The 17,184-nt window shown below is 36.5% G+C and overlaps 2 protein-coding genes across 3 annotated transcripts; both read right to left on the bottom strand.

The window, feature by feature from the left end:
* Positions 1 to 200: 200 nt before the first annotated feature.
* LOC110884163 (probably inactive leucine-rich repeat receptor-like protein kinase IMK2) lies at positions 201 to 1,809 on the bottom strand. The gene has a single exon (XM_022131846.2). The coding sequence runs from the start codon at positions 1,629 to 1,631 to the stop codon at positions 438 to 440; it is 1,194 nt and encodes a 397-aa protein (XP_021987538.1). The 5' UTR covers positions 1,632 to 1,809; the 3' UTR covers positions 201 to 437.
* A 2,534-nt stretch (positions 1,810 to 4,343) lies between these two features.
* On the bottom strand, positions 4,344 to 15,361 carry LOC110884164 (autophagy-related protein 18g). 2 transcript variants are annotated; one of them, XR_002560966.2, is made up of 10 exons: positions 14,968 to 15,361; positions 12,493 to 12,957; positions 11,975 to 12,400; positions 11,560 to 11,802; positions 9,160 to 9,915; positions 7,974 to 8,134; positions 7,666 to 7,766; positions 6,579 to 7,016; positions 4,672 to 4,726; positions 4,421 to 4,571 (listed from the first exon to the last, which is right to left on the bottom strand). XR_002560966.2 is itself a non-coding variant. In XM_022131847.2 (9 exons), exons 1-9 carry the CDS (start codon positions 15,130 to 15,132, stop codon positions 4,722 to 4,724), a joined length of 2,760 nt encoding a protein of 919 aa, XP_021987539.1. In that variant the 5' UTR covers positions 15,133 to 15,361; the 3' UTR covers positions 4,344 to 4,721. The 2 variants fall into 2 exon arrangements, 1 of the variants encoding a protein (XP_021987539.1); XM_022131847.2 differs by having other exon boundaries at positions 4,344 to 4,726.
* Between the last annotated feature and the right edge of the window lie 1,823 nt (positions 15,362 to 17,184).

Below are 17,184 nucleotides of genomic sequence, written 5' to 3'. Positions count from 1 at the left end.
CTATGATAGATGTATAGTGTTATATTTGTTATATAATGATATATAGTGTAACATAGTGTTATATGGTATTATATGTTGTTACATATTGTTATACGGTGTTTATATGGTGTTATATAGTATTATATATAGTGTTATAATACACTTCTTACACTTCTCACACTTTGAGCACTTTTTACAGGATCCTCCACCTACAAAACTTATTCCAATAAATTATAATCATATATACAACACAATAAATAAAACTACACGAGTAAAATTCCAATTTTACCCAATATTTTTAAAACCGGTTCAAACCGGCCGGTTGTACCAATGGAATAGTCCGGTAGAACCGGTTAAACCGTCAGTACACCCGGTTGAACCGCCCGATACACCCCTGTTAAACCTTTTTCTGAGTCAAATTCTGTACGGTATAAACACCGGATTTTAAAACATTGATTTTACCCTTTCCATTGCATGCACTGCGACGCTGGTCGGGTCTTCTGTGTCCCGGCTTCAACCGGGCACGAGGTCTGAACCGGTGGCACCATACAATTATACTGTAAACACAACAAACTACTCATCGGGATCGCGGCGTTCGGGTTCATTGGAACCGCGGTCAAATAATTATGTTGCAGGTACAACAACTCAACCTCTCCAGCCAACAACCGGTCCACCAATGTGGTTGGAACCGAACCGGTGAACCGGTTATAATTAAGGTAAAGATTCTTTACGCTTGAGAACAATGGAGACACTTCTCCGTACAACATGTTATGGCTCAGATCAACGGTCTGGATCACAACTTCATTAAACGGCTGAACCGGCCCAGAAAACATATTCCGCTCGAGTTGAAGGTTACTAATCGGGAAACCAAAAACCGAACCGGGTATTGGACCGGTAAACCGGTTTAAACTCAAATCCAAATAATTCAACCGGTTCAGTTGAGATAATAAAACATCAACCGGTCCAGAAAACCGGTTCCAAGAAAGAGAAAGATATTGTAACGAGGAAGGTAAAAAACCGGGAGGTATTGAACCGGATAAATTATTATGTTTAAGGTCCAACCGGGTTAGAGTTTGAGAAACAAAAGCCGGTACTGAACCGGATAACCGGTTATGACACATAACGACGTTAGTTAACGCCGGTAAGTTTCCGACGGCCCACGGAACATTTCCGGTGAGCTGATTATAACTCAGATCAAGTGTCCTCAACCCAGTAAGCTCCCCCAACGTCGCCGGAATCTCGCCGGAGATAAAATTCCGGCTAATTCCGATAAACCGGAGATTTTTCAACTCCGATAAAGTCGCGGGAATCGCACCCATGACCCGACCGGGTACAAGTGTAAATTCAACAAGATTTTTTAATTTTCCAATGTCCGGATCAAGTCGTCCGGACAGACCAGGCGTGCCAGCGCGCGGGTCACCGAGGTTTAATGTAACGACTCGTTGGCCCACGCAGAACACGCCTGCGAAGTTACAGGGATCGGAAGTGAAGTCCCATGAAGAAAAGTAGGTGGAACCAGGCATGTCTTCTAGTGATTTTTTGATGGATTGTAGTGCTAAAAAATCAATGGGGTGCAATAGTGCTAATGAATATTGAATGAACAATGTGGTTGTAATCACTAGAGATATTTTGTTTGTGATCCCCATTGTCATAAATTGGGTAAAGTGAAAGAAGAATGAAGAAAGAATATACAATGGAAAGGATGATGGAAGTGTAAAGTGTTACTGACTTTGTGGGAATGAAGCCATATACATATTTCTTGATGTATATGTGTGTCTGTTTGATAATGATTAAAATAACAGTTTTGTTTATGTATTATTGGTTTTTTGTTTGGTTAGCTTAGGTTCGGGAGACATATATCAACGGTTGTCCGAGCCTACGTGTTGTCAGATGAAGAAGTGTATGTTTGTTTAAGCCTATATGGTAATGGTACAAAGTGTGTGCTTCTCTCATGAGCTTATTTGGGTTTCTTCTTATCGTGTGTTATGCCAGAGAGTGTTCAACTCATATGGTGGTACAAGGGCTGTCAAGTGGCAATCGATGGTATGATTTTCGAGAGGAACGTCCAAACCAAACTCTGAAGTCAACGTGGGCTGGTTAAGACAACATACTCTGACCGGAGTAAGGCAATGAGACTCTTCAACTTAGGAGTGCGATAGCCTAATATAAAAAAAATCGTCGTTTTGAAAAACAAAACGCGGTTTCAAACAATCCATAAAAGCTTTTATTATACAAATTAAATAAAAATAATGTATATAAGCTTTCATTATACAAATTAAATAAAAATAATGTATATTATATAAACGCTTATTATAAATTATATCTCCAACACGTGCATTGATTGGTGAAAAGCTTCATAGTAATTTATTGACATTTTTTACTACCAACTATATTGAATATTCAATTGACACATTAACGGTTTTGCTCACTATCTTTTTGACTATCCGTCTATCAGTCTCAACTTTTTTTAACTGTGAACTTAATTACCGAATAAGTATTTTAAGATGCCCTCAATCTAGCAAATGTATTCCTTCATTCATAATGGACAGAGTTGGATGCATACTCGAGCCACTAAGTCACAAGTTTCGGAGAAAACTCACTCGCCCGAAGGCCCACTGCGGTAAAACACGGTTCGGCTCGGTTTCGAACTAGCGACCTCCAGAGAGGCCTAGTTCTGAACTTCATAGCCACCACCAATGTCCTTCAAAGTGATGCTAGTGAGAGCTGAACTTGGGACCTCAAGGAGAGAAATCAAGTAACTAACTACGAGACCAACTTGTGAGGACACTATCAGTCTCATCTATATATAATTTTTTGAGCTTGTAAACTTAATAATATAAAGTTTAAATACATTTTTTTGAGCTTGTAAACTAGTTTTACATATAAAAAAGTCGATGAATTTTTTTATTAATATTTTAAAAGTCGTTGAGAGTGGAGGAAAGAGAAAATGTAGTGATAAAGTTTAAAAAATATTATTTAATTGAAAATAAGAGAAAAATAATAACTTTTAGTGTAATTAAAGAAATGAGGATAATCAATGTGAATGCTCTTAGGGTGTAGGGGGCGTCACCCAGGGAAGGCAAACGGTGACAAGTCACCGGACGGGAACACCGCCTCCAACCCCGGTGATCTTTTGAAGCATTCACCGCTTGTTTCCCCTTCTTTTTTTTTGACTGTTGCAACAACCCCAACAGTTATAACCTCGTTTAACCCTAGAAAAAAAATATATGACATTTTAATATTTAAACACAACCATTCACAAACTATTTCTCACAAACCATTCACAACCAAACAACACAAACAAAACACCCAATGGATAAACAAAAAAAAAAAAAAACATGTTTTAATTATTATGCATAATTTTTAGAAATAAAAAACAAACAAAAATGAAATGGACTACTCAACGGATAGACCCCTTAGGGTGAAGGGGGCACCCCCTAATTAGGTGAGAGAAAACTTTTTTTAACCCAATCATACGTTGCCATGTCATTTCCCCTCTATAACTTCCCTCTTGTCCAAAAACGTACGGGGTGCACCCCTCTTAGGGGAATTGTTTTTTTATTCAAAAAAAAAAAAAAAAGTTTTCATTGGTCCATCATTTCCCTCTCTCCTTCCTTTCATCGGTGACTCCCTACCGATTTCGTTCCCCCAAATAGCTCACCGCCTTGATGGCGGCACCCCCTAATTCGGCAAGCATGGTTCCCGCACGGGGTCACCGAAGGTGCCCCGCTCCCCCTTATGTTTGAGTACAAGTAGTAGAATTTGTTGGGGTGAAGAGAGGGGGGGGGGGGGGGCTACTCCAACGGGTGGAGCTTCTCTTACACCCTTAGAGCAATCACATTCCAGTTTCTCTGTCTGTATAATTTCTCTCTGTCTGTATAATTTAACGAAAAATCAACATGTTCTTTAAAATTTGTATACGTTTTAAAGACCTCTCACATCTCATTCTCTATCTTTATCATACTCGCACACACTTATTATTATTATTATTATTATTATTATTATTATTATTATTATTCTCTCTTTTTATACCGAGGCATGCTTTTGTTTTCTCTAAATTGCTCTCTATTATAAAGAATAGGACCGAGTGATATTTTGAATGGTTTCTTCAAATTGTTCTCTAAAATTTTGATATAGAGTATATATTGGGTGGGATGAGAATGCTACAAGGATTGTTTTCAAACTAGTGTTGTGTTTATCGGTAGATATCCCTAAGACAGTAACACTTCAATATTATTAATCTTTGCTTTTTAAAAAAGAAAAATTACGACACATTATCCTTCAAGAAAGCGGTGCAAGGGTAAAATTACCTCCCCTTTAACAGAGGTCTTATGTTCGAATTCAGCTTTCAGTATTTTTCAGTCTTTAACTCCCTTAAAGGCCATATACTAAGCACAAAGTTGTTTTACTGCTTAGCAAGGTATTGACGGGGTCCTGTAAGTTTTCTGGTAACAGGTTCTAATGATTAACGAAAAAAATATATACAAACAGATCTATTATATACATTTTGTAGAGAACTTTCACATTGACCACATCTATACAAGCAAGCTTAGAAAGTGAGTGCATGAGTGAACCAAATAAGACCTGTTCCCCTTTGAACCAATACCAGACCCCCAACATAACCATAAAATCTGTCATTTATTCACAGATATACAAGAGAAAAAGAAACAAAAGGGAGAGATGATCACATACAAGTATACAAGGCTCTGACTTGATGAATTTGAATGCATCTTGCAAGCAAATTAACCTGTTGACATAATATTATTGTTTTAGTTTTGACTTAGGTTGCCTTTGGTTGTCAAAAGGGTGGTAGAACTATTGATGATGAATATGGAAAGTACAAACAGCAAATTAGGTGGGTGGTAATTGCCTAACTGGTCAAAAGGGTAAATGTTTATTGGGGGTCAAAATCATAGTCACAGAATTCGCTCTAAAAGAGGCTAATTTCATTTTGGTACCTTTCGTACCATATGGAATTCGTATGCGTATAATACGGTACGAATTCATGAATTCGCTCCCTCAATTCAGCGCATCATGCTATTCAATTCTTTGAATTTCCTTTTTCAATTCACTGAATTTTGTTTGCCCTAATAGCGAATTTTTAGGTTCAATACGTATTAGGGTTGGATTCGGCGAGAATACGTATGCTAATACGTACAATTGGCGGGCTTGTGAAAAAGCGGGAAAAAACAGAAATATCGTATCGACGTTTCCATAATTCTAACCAATTACCAAAACCTAGAAATCTAGAATCATGTATATTTCATCCTCAATTTCACACCTTCAAATGGCTTTTGGTAACTTTATGTTTATGTTTTCTATTTGCTAATATGAATATTGGATTTTGATCATTTGGATTTATGAAATTAGTAAATCATGTATCATCACCAAAAAAAAAAAAAATAGTAAATATTTAGAGCGAGTCAATATAGTTTTTGATGTTGGCACCATTTTACAGATAATAGAAAGTTATTTACATATAATGATAATAAGGTGAAAGCAAGTTACCTTTTGGTGTAATAACCCAATTTTAAATGCTTAAAACTAGGGGTGCAAATGAGCCGAGCCCGACCAGGCCGAGCTCAAGCTCGATTAACTTATGAGAGCTCAGGCTCGAGCTCGGCTCGATTCGAGCTTTGTTTTCAAAACTCGAGCTTGGCTCATTGGTATTTTCTCAAGCTCGAGCTCGGCTCGTTTATTATCTATTAATTAATATATTAAATAAAAATAATATAAATAACTTTTTAGGCTCGCAAGCTCGAGAAATGAAGCTCGGGCTCGGGCTCATTTACTAAATCAGCTTATTTTTAGGTTCGAGGTTGGTTTGTAAACAAGTTTAAATAAGTTTGGCTCGACTTGGCTCGATAAGGCTCGACGAGCCTAACGAGCTTCACATGAGAGGCTCGAGCTCGGGCTCGATAAACAAACGAGCTTTATTTTAGGCTCGAGCTCGGCTCAAGCTCGATAAGGCTCGGCTCTTTTCGAGCTTTTTCTTGAGCCGATCTCGAGTAGCTCGCGAGCCGCTCAGCTCGTTTTCACCCCTACTTAGTTAAAACCCAGTTACTTATCTATTTAAAAGGTTAGTTATTATTGAGATAAAGTAATGGTCCCTGGGGGTTTACCAAAATTTTGGATTTGGTCCCTAGCTTTTCAAAAGTACACGAATGGTCCCTGTGGTTTGCACTTGTAACGTATTTAGTCCTTAGCCAACAAATCTAAAGATTTTAGCATGTTCACGTTAGGGACTAAATGTGTTACAAAGTGCAAACCACAGGGACCATCCATGTAACTTTTAGAAAAAGCTGAGGACTAAATGTGTTTGTGCAAACCAGGGACCATATGTGTACTTTTAGAAAGCTAGGGACCAAATCCAAAATTTTGGTAAACCACAGGGACCATCCGTGTACTTTACTCATTGAGATAATATAATTTTGTAATCATATTTGACCCAATCAGACCGGTATCTCAATAAGTTACATATTTTGGTTTAAAACCATTTTGACCCCTTACCGAATCCGTCATCTTGACCCATTAACCAACCCGCCAATTTACCACCTCTAGTAACAGGTTTAAATGCAAAAGTCAAACTGCGTATTTACCTTCTTCAGAAAGGTCAAACATGCCACCAAGCAATTCATCCTCTTCCCCATCATTCTCTTGTCTTCCATCATATTCACCATAATCAATTGAACCGCCAGTTAGCTTCCCGTCACCATCAGGTTCAACCACCTTACAATAACCCTCCTGAAAACACCCTTCAAAATCCACCGATTTCTTCACCCCAGTAGGCAGCTCCTCAAAATCGAAAGGGTCGGTGGTCAACAAAGGCGTGCTCATAATTCTACCACCACTCTTTCCTATAGTTTGACAAGTAGCGGTTTTGCATATATCTGAAGGGGAAAATGCTGATTCTTTAGGGTTTTGGTAGCTTCTTGGGTCATTATAAAGTTCATTCAGGGTGCAACCGTTCGGCATACTAGATTTCCCACAATTCACTGGATCAAGATCAAGCAAATGCTCAATCCTTCGGGATGATCCTGAAATTAAGTTATTAAAAATAAATAAATATAGACGATAGGGTGGAAGAAATGAAGTGAAGCAAGCATGTAAGAAACCAAACTAAACAAAACAGGGTGAAACAAACATGGTCACATGACAGGCTTGTTCCAAGCATGTAGAGGCAGTAATTCTGACCCGTTCTATGTTAAAATGGTTCGATCTGGGTTAAATTCATCTCTAACGGGTCAAATGAAAACCCCTAGCTAAAAATGAAATAAGTTGAACACATCAAGGGGATAGAAAATTCCCCTTGTTGTATTTAAATGCTTACAACCTCCTAAATCATTTATTCAAATAATATAGCTTTATAATCATATATATAACATGTTAACTATTTATAAGATTTGAAAAAATGAACAAAAAGTTGGTGGTGGGTCAACCCGGACCTGTATTACCCAACTTGCCTGACCCGCCCATTTTGCCACCTATAGAAAATCAAGACCTGGAGGCTTGGTACAAAATAATGTAACCTCTATTTTTTTTAGAAACAAGAAATTATAACTTATGTCAAGACACTTGAACCTTTACATGCAAATTCGTTTTTCTTATGTGAGGCTTTATGACAAAGTGACATGTTCAGAATGTTAGTCAATTAATATTGACCATATAATGTATCTTTAATTATACCTCCATCCGAGCTTTCAGTGGAGCTAACAGACGCTGGCTTCGAGAGACAGATGACAGATTCATCACCAGACTCACCGGGATTTTTTCTGGCAGAATATGCTCTGCAGAAAAAAAAAGTCATCAAGAAAGTCAAATCAAAACAAAACTTTTGAATACTTCGGTGGCCTACGTATACATTATCGCTTGAAAAAGTTTAATGCATGCTGCCTATTTTGTATTGAAAAGAATACATTGTCTAAAGTGTGATCAAGAGTTAAAGGCGTCCCGTCACAATTACAGTTTATGAAGTTAAAATAAATGGTCATTACCTGTCATCCCAGCCTGATTTAATGCTATTGAAATGGTCAAAAACAGGCAGTAAATCCTTTCTTCTTATGTCCACTTCATAACAAGGTATGTTCTCAATCAGAGCCTCTCCTCCATCTGCATATCCTTCCACATTTGCAGATTTCATCACATAAAAATGTACCTGCACCAAAAAGAAGTTTGAATTACATACGTAAGGAATAGAATATGACAAGGAATGGAATCAGCAGAATACAAAAGGAATTGATTCCATTTGCCCATGCGGGTTGTAATGTTCTGGTTTGACTTTGACCATGCATATAGTAGGTCAAATGTCATAAAATAGCAACGTATTTGCCTCTTGGTGCACCGTCCACTTTGGTAATTATACTTGGTAACGGCCCAGTATAATTTGATTGATGTGCTAATATGGCAATCCACTAATTTGATTGATTGAACAGGTATTCTGTTGATATGGCATTTTTATTGTGATAGTGTAAAACACAATATTCCTTAACGTGTGATGGTACGATATGAAATTACGCATGTTATAAAACTCAAAACCCTAATCACGCATGAACAAAAAATCATAATCACGCATGAAGAAAAACCATAATCATGCATGGTTATGATTTTTGTTCATGCGTGATTTATGGTTTTGTTCATGCGTGATTATGGTTTTGTTCATGTGTGATTAGGGTTTTGATTTTATAACATGCGTATTTCATATCGTACCAACGCACGTTAAGGATTATTGTACATTAACCTACCCCAATTTTATTAAATAAAATGATGACTTGGAAACTATATATTTTACTTTTTTTCCCTTAATTTATTATTATTATACTTTGCTGCTGTTAAATAAAGATGATGAGTGGAAAGATATTATCATAATTTTGTTGGATAAATACATTTTAAAAATTATGACTTACAAAAGAAATTTTCATAATAACAGAATCTAGAGAAACTAACCTAATTTAAAGGATTATACAAGAATACCAAATCATAAAGAATTAAACTTCTTTTTTTTTTAAGTAACCAATTTTTATTTCATTGTCAACAAAAATGTCATGTCCGCACTATTAATTAAAGAAAATGCCACCTGTTGCTCTATACCGGTAGGCTACCGATTGAACCAGTAACGAGAGCATAAATGAATATATTTAGCAAAATGGACCAGCATGTTACTATTTTTACTATACTTCATACCTTGGCATTTTGCCACAACGGTAATCTTCCAGAATTTATTTGCACCTCAGCATTCGACAGAAACAAATGGGCTCTATCATTTTGCTTTACCGAATCATTTTCAACCAGCTTTTGACTTCCCATACAAACATTATATACTGACGTTGCAGATATGCATTCTTCCCTTTCGGGAAAATCCAGTCTTCTAGAAACTTGCCACCATTGGCAAGGCTCGAATATCACTCCTAACTCATCATCTTGGCCCGGTTGATATGAAATGGGTTGAGTCCGTGACCCAACATCAATTTGTTGAATCCCCACTGACGGAAGAAGTTCGTATTGAACTACGTATCCAGAAGGAGTATAAACTAGCAGATATTCCAAAGAGTTAACCTTTTTAGACATATTCTGATTACGATAAGTTGTAGAGTTGTGAAAAACCGAAGCAACAGAACCAGAGGGTATATTTGTCTTTCCCAAAAAAGAAGCGGTGTTGCTAACGGAATTAAGAAATCCTGAATTGTTATTTTTTATCCTACCCACTACTGAAAGGGTAAGGGGATGAGGTGGCAGTAACGGCTGTTCGTCTATGACAAATGATGGAGTTGACCACCATGGCAGAGACTGAACCGGGTTGACCGCCCGACTGTGGGACCTTTGAAACCGATAGCCCGTTTCACCACCAAAGGGTGATAGAGCAAACACATGACACGTACCCTTGGAGGATACAATAGAAATCCACTGACAGTAGCAACTGAAGCTTATGTCTTGGATAACCTGTCAAACAAATAATATAAAGTATGACTCGAAAATTAGAGATGGCAAAATGAACGGGTTGAGTGCAGGGTAACAAAATAGGAGGGCGTGTAAATTTTAGTATGGGCCTGCTGAGGTTAGGTTTGAGGTCATGGACTTTATTACATAATTCTCGTGTTAGAAATGACAACAAAGTCTATATTACTACCACTATTTTTATTATACCCTAATATGAATAAGATGATTTAGGAGATTTCATGCATTAAAAATACACCCGGGTTGACTTTTAACCCATTTGACTCTGATAGCCCCTTAAGTCACGTTTTCATTTAATATTTTTAAGTTATATTTTTGTGTTTTTTTTATTTGCATGAGTCCATGTTTTGTGCAGTTTTTTATTTTCCAACATGTGCTTTTTTTTCATTTTTATTTTATTTAGTAAAACCCATGAACAAGGATAATGGGAGTAGTGGTCGGTTATTGTAATTGTAGTTAAATATGTACTAATGGAAAGAACAAGACAGTGAGTTTATGTTTGAGAAAAGAATTTTGTTGATTTATCTCTTGAGTGTGAGAGTTAAATTAATGTGTCTATGCTAGCTCAATTGTGGCATATTGAGTGGTGTTCTTAGACACGATATCTTAGCCGGAGTGGTGTATCTGTATCTTCGGTTGGACATCGCAGCCCTACCGTTTCGTTTGGTGGTGAATCTGTATCCAAACGAACCGTAGAACTATCTTTCATTTTACCGTTTGATTTGAACCGGTGATTCGGGGTCTTACTCCTATCAGACCCATTTCCTTTCTAGCTAGTTTATTATATTTAGAGTAAAATGCCATTTTTGTCCCTGAGGTTTGGCAAGTTTTGCGACTTTTGTCCAAAGGTTTGTTTTTTCGCATCTGGATCCAAAAGGTTTGAAATCTTGCCATTTTCATCCAGCGTGTTAACTCCATCCACTTTTTCTCCGTTAAGTCAGGGGTGTTTCCGTCTTTTCTGTTAACTTAAAGGGCAATTCGATCTTTTTCACTTTATGTACAAGCATTTAACATAATTTACAAGTATTCAAAATACCCTTAATAAACAAGAAACAAAAACAAGTAGGTAAAAAGACAAAAATACTCCTGACTTAACGAAGAAAAATGGATGGAGTTAACGAGCCGGATGAAAATGGCAGGCTTTCAAACCTTTTGGATCCAGATGCGGAAAAACAAACCTTTGGATGAAAATCGCAAAACTGGCCAAACCTCAGGTACGAAAATGGCATTTTACTCTTATATCTATCTATAAATATAAGCAAAAATTAACCCCTTTATAAGTGAATAGGTTGAAAATGCCACATCTAGGTTGTATGAACGTGGATACTCTTTGAATGACTTTTGACCCATTTGACTTGTTTCCTTTTTAGCAAAATTTTGTCATTTACCCGTTTGACATGTTAGGGATAATATATAGGGAGATATTTTGCACATCACCAAAATATACTCATACACAACTACGTTTGTGTGACATTGTACAATGTGTTATTTATGGTGTATGAATAAATTTTGGTGGTGTACAAACCACCTCTCCTAACCCAAAGTGAACCTTGTACTGGCTAATGGATCAACGATCGCACGTCTAGGCAAAATCATACTGTGATGAATAGATGTATACAGTATACTTACAGCTGATGTTATGCCACGGTGAAGCTTGTAAAGCAGCACATGAGAAGAATTCCAATCATGGATTTGATTGCTAGAAGTGTTGCGGGTACAAGGCATAATTCGAAAAATATTTACATTATTACCATGTATCGAGGCTGTTACCAGAAGGGTCCCGCTTGGATCAAAACATAAGGCAGACAGTGGACTGGAATGAGCTCTAAACTGTGATATAACTGCATTTGAGATGACATCTTTCACAATGACCTGCACCAACTATAGAATCAGAAAATAGAAAATCTACAAGCTTTTATGTCAAAAGACAAAGTAGATTTATATAATATGATACTCTACATGGATCAACTCTTTACTAATATTTATATTGTAACACGTACATTTGCACAAGAATTTTAGAAAGTGAAACGGCTTAAGGACTGACCATTCCAGCATTATCTACTTCTGAAGAAGAATTAACTTTCCAGTTTGGATTTGAATTTGCAGGGGATGTTGGACGGTCTTGGAGCATATCCGGGTAATACTTAGAGATTGTTTTATATCCTTTGTCACCTAGGGTTATTATTCCTGCAGCCAACTGTTTGCTTGATTCCATTGCATAACGAGCCACCAAGGAACCATTGCTGGGTGAGGTCGATGGGCTAATACCAGGAGTAAGGTTCTTCGGGCTTAAATGGCCCGTGTTAGATACAAGCAGTTTGTTTGAAGCATAAGCTAACCACCGTGGACCCACGGCTAATGGACCATACCCAAAGTTAACTCCAACCATTCCTTGGCCTCCAGACCGAGGAACCGGATACGTGGGTACAGTGAATTTATGCTCAAGTGTGACCGCATCTAAGCAGTGTATCTATCACATATAAGATATAACATATGTAAAATTAACTTACAATAACTCATAAGTGCAATGTCAGAAAATGTCTGAATGAATAAACATGTTACCTCCTTTTCAAGACCAATACAAACTATCAGAGGACTGCATCTGACCATAAAAACAGTTGACCTGAACCTGAGAACCTTCACGTAACAATTGGACTTAAGAGAATAAAACCTCACCGCAGTAGGAGAGTCCACCAAGCTTCCTGACTGAGCCATCACTGAACCATCCCTACCTGGTTGACTCAAATAGGTTCGATTTTGACCCAGCCCCGACCTGGTGGGTTCATCGCCAGCAACCACCATTAGTAATGGATGTAACTGTAGGAACTTTTCATTGGCGTCAGATTTTGTAGGAATATGCAGCAATTGTAAGAAAGTGACTGGCCCGTCACGCTTTGAAACAAGCTCGGTAAAATCGGAAGCATCCTCAACGTCAATAACTTGAAAACCAGTCTGATAACCAAGCAATAAGACATGTCTGAAGGAAGCAGGACCAATTTCTAATCTGTCAAAGCCGGCCCATATTACCTGGTTTACATTAAAATGTTAAGATAGACACCTTCTTGCATCTAAAAATAGGAATGAGTTATTGCAAGACTTAACAAATTGGACAATAATTATGTGGTTAGTTGGTTCACACATATTTAAAGCATTAATTAACAAGAGTCAATACACTTTCCCATTAATGCTAATAATAGATCAGATGCACTAAGTTTCTGGTCACAAGCATAACACTGTTGACTTTTGTGAATCAACATAGAGAAATTGCTTTCGGTCACAAGCATAACACTGTTGCCTTTTGTTAATCAACACAAAGATATACTATGTTTGCCTCCAAACAGTACAAATACCAATACCTTAATATAATATAGGAGCTCTTCAACGTCTTTTATTATGGACCGTTGCAAATATAATATATTCTGTAACTAATCACCAAAGTTATCGAATTCCATAAATTTTATTAATAACACATTCTTAATATATTATGATAACTACTGTTTATTGTGGCTATGGTGCCTTCTATATCAACGTTCAAATGGCATTGTTTCTCCCTAATACAAGTTAGGGAAGAAGGTTTAAGCAATAGTTTTTTTCATAAATCAGCACTCATGGACCATAGTATACATGTATCTATTTTTGCATCATGCATTTATAGATTTATATTACCTTTTTTAACAGCAACTCCTAGATTTTCTAGGATAAATACGCCACAACCTAGACCTTGCAGGAATTGAAACCCTCCCCTTTGTAATTCTATTGCCCTACTATGCACGATAAACATGAAATGTACTGGTAAATTCTCGAATTAATATAATCAATTTTCTAGGATTTATATTACTTATACACGAATAATATCAAGATTCATGTACTTACTATATCATTCTAATGCCCTACCATGCACGATAAACATGAAATGAACTTGTAACTTCTCAAATTAGTAATGAAATGTACTTGTAAGTTCTGGAATTAGTTATAATCGATTTTCTAGAATTTATACTACTTATACACGAATATTATCGAGATTCCAATACTTACTATATCATTCTATAACCCAACTATGTATGATAAACATGAAATGAACTTATAACTTCTCGAAGTAGTTATGGAATGTACTTGTAAGTTCTCGAGTTATTTATAATCGATTTTCTAGGATTTATATTACTTAAACATCAATATTATCGAATTCGAATACTTACTATATCATTCATTGCCCTACTGTGCACGATAAACATGAAGTGTACTTGTAAGTTCTGAAATTATCAACTTTCAAGGATTTATATTACTTATACCCAAGTATTATCTAGATTCTAATACTTACTATATCATTCTATTGCCCTACTATGCACGGTAAACGTGAAATGTACTTGTAAGTTCTCGAATTAGTTACAACCTATTTTCTACGATTTATACTACTTATACATGAATATTATCGAATTCGAATACTTACTATATTATTCTATCGCTCTATAATGCACGACAAACATGTAATGCACTTCTAAGTTCTCGAATTAGTTATAATTGATTTTCTACGATTTATACTACTTATACACAAATATTATTGAGCTTCCAATACTTACTATATCATTCTATAACCCTACTATGCACAATAAACATAAAATAAACTTTTAACTCTAATTAGTTATAACCACACATAACCGTAATTAACAAACACAACGATACTAAAATACTTGTTTCTTTCAATTATACAACCAAAACTATTTGATTTTCTAGGATTTATACTACTTATACACGAATATTATCGAGATTTCAATACTTAATATATCATTCTATAACCCTATGCACGATAAACATGAAATGAACTAGTAACTTCTCAAATCAGCTACTGAGCAAAACTACTTAGCAAACAGTTGATTAACACATGAAAACTTCTCAAAAATTAGTTATAACCGTAATTAACAACAAGCATAAGGATACTAAAACAGTTATTTCATTCATTCAATCAAACAACCATAACAGTGAATTAAGACATGAAAAGCAGTTAAAATCGATGAAAAACAAAATAATAGCAACGAACACCTGATCTCTGTGATCATCAGCAGACGCTGCAATCGAAGCAGCAACAGACGCACCGGCGGAACGAACGACGGTGCTAGCATTAGTAGAAACAGTTCGAATACAGGAAGATATAATCTTCAAGGAATTAGGTAACAATCCGGTGTTCTTCACCTTGGATTTCTTCATCCTCCGTCAACCGCCAACACCGCCGTAGCTAGGTTATGAGCCGTGATCATCCGAGAGCGTAATCGAGTCGATTGTTGATGCGTGAAAGTAACCGCTAGTGTGTGTTCTTGGTTTAGGTTTGACTTGAAGAAGAAGAAGAAGAAGACGAAGAAGAAGGTGTTGTTGTTCCCAAATTTTCCGCTGCTCAAAGCCTCTGATTGTTGATTGTTGAGTTGATTTCTAGTAAAGTAGGATTAAACTTCAATTTTTAAATAAGTGGATATACATACATACATACATACATATAAATATTACTAGCACGGTATCCGCGCGATGCGGCGGAGTGACATTTTACATTGCGACACTCGTAGTTTTCTTATTCGTATAATATTTATGGTAACATTATTGTGATGGATATATGTTATAAGTGTTACATATGTCTAGTAATTATTTAATTTAAAATTTTTATTATCAAGTGCTTTAAGAAACCGTTGATGCAATAAAGTAACACACAAATAAGAAAAAATATCTCTTAAATATAAATAAAAGTTATATAAAATAGCACACAAATAAGAAAATATAAGTCTTAAACATAAACGTTGAAAACTAAAAGCTCAAGTATCAAATACTTTGCATCATGATAAGATTAATTTAGTAAACTAGAAATTGAAGTACCCGTAAACCAAGAATTCAAAAAAAAATTGAAGTTAAAAAAACTAATGAATAACTATATTATATATAGAACCTATAAACCAATAATTGAATATTCTATAGCTTTTTTCAACTAACTAATATGATTATCAATAAGACTATTTTTGAACATATAATCTCTAAAAAAATGCAACACAATCTTGTATGTATCTAGTCAAATAAAAAACTTTTTTTGAAACTAAGTATTCTGATAAAAGGTATTACACTAGACACTTGTCTTTACCAAGTGATGTAAGAGACTTAGGCAAACATGGCATTTGATTGTCAAGAACTCTTACGATCAATCTTGGATCCCGAGACTACTCACACACTCTATGATGGATGATGGATGATGGTGGTGGTGGGTGGGTGAAGTGTGATAGAGGTGGTGTGCCAAGGGATGGTTTGCAAATGAGCCAAGCACCCCTATTTATAGCCTGCACAGAAGCTCGGGCACGGCCCCGTGTCCACCCATCTTCTCTTTCTTCATTAATTGCAGTTTGTCTGCATTAGTTGACCACGCCCCCGTGTCCGCTGGACACGACTCCGTGTGCAAAAGCGTATCTGTACTATCAAGATTTTCCTAGATTCTGCGAATCTTAGAGTTGACCACGGCCCCGTGTCTGCTGGGCACACCCCCGTGGTGGGTGATAGAAGCTTTTACAACTTTGTCTTTTCTACAACTTTGTCTTTTCTACAGACACTTAGGCACGCCCCCGTGCTCATTGAGCACAGGGCGTGTTCAGCCTTCTGTTCTCTTGTTTTTGCTTGGGAAGATGCTGTCGGGGGGTTGGGCATGCCACGTTTGTTCCTTTTCTTGTATTTATGTTAGATTTAGCTGCCTTTTTGCTTCTTTTGTTCATTTGAGCTCATTTAATCCTGAAAATACAAAAGGAAGACAAAAACACACTTTTTCCTACATTAGTACTAAAAAAGGGTTAGTTTTATGCCATATTTGATGTAATTTATATGTTGCATTTTGCGCACATCAAATACCCCCACACTTGAATCTTTGCTTGTCCTCAAGCAAAACTCTTTATAATGTGGCTTACACTCCCAGATGGAACGGGTAGAAGAGAAGGTTTTTGGGCTTGTCATAGAGTGTCGGGATTTTCAAGATTCTTTATTAAGTTTTATTTTTATTTATTTACAATCCTATTCGTCATGATTTATTTAAAACGTCACATAAGATAAATTACTTATTAGGGCATAACATGCCTCTTTAAAATTCCATTTATATACAAGTTCACATACCTCACGGGGGATCACTCAACACTCGGCCGAAGATGTATTTTAGTGAAACACTCGAGAGCGGCATGGAACTAACTCCTACCATAGGCTTGCCAAGCAATCAATCATTCTCCTTTTTAACTATACACCTTT

This window comes from Helianthus annuus, chromosome 10 (assembly GCF_002127325.2).
Source record: "Helianthus annuus cultivar XRQ/B chromosome 10, HanXRQr2.0-SUNRISE, whole genome shotgun sequence".
Classification (NCBI taxonomy): Eukaryota; Viridiplantae; Streptophyta; class Magnoliopsida; order Asterales; family Asteraceae; genus Helianthus; species Helianthus annuus.
The sequence above is the reverse complement of the archived record's forward strand: the minus strand, read 5'-3'. Positions and strand labels throughout refer to the sequence as shown.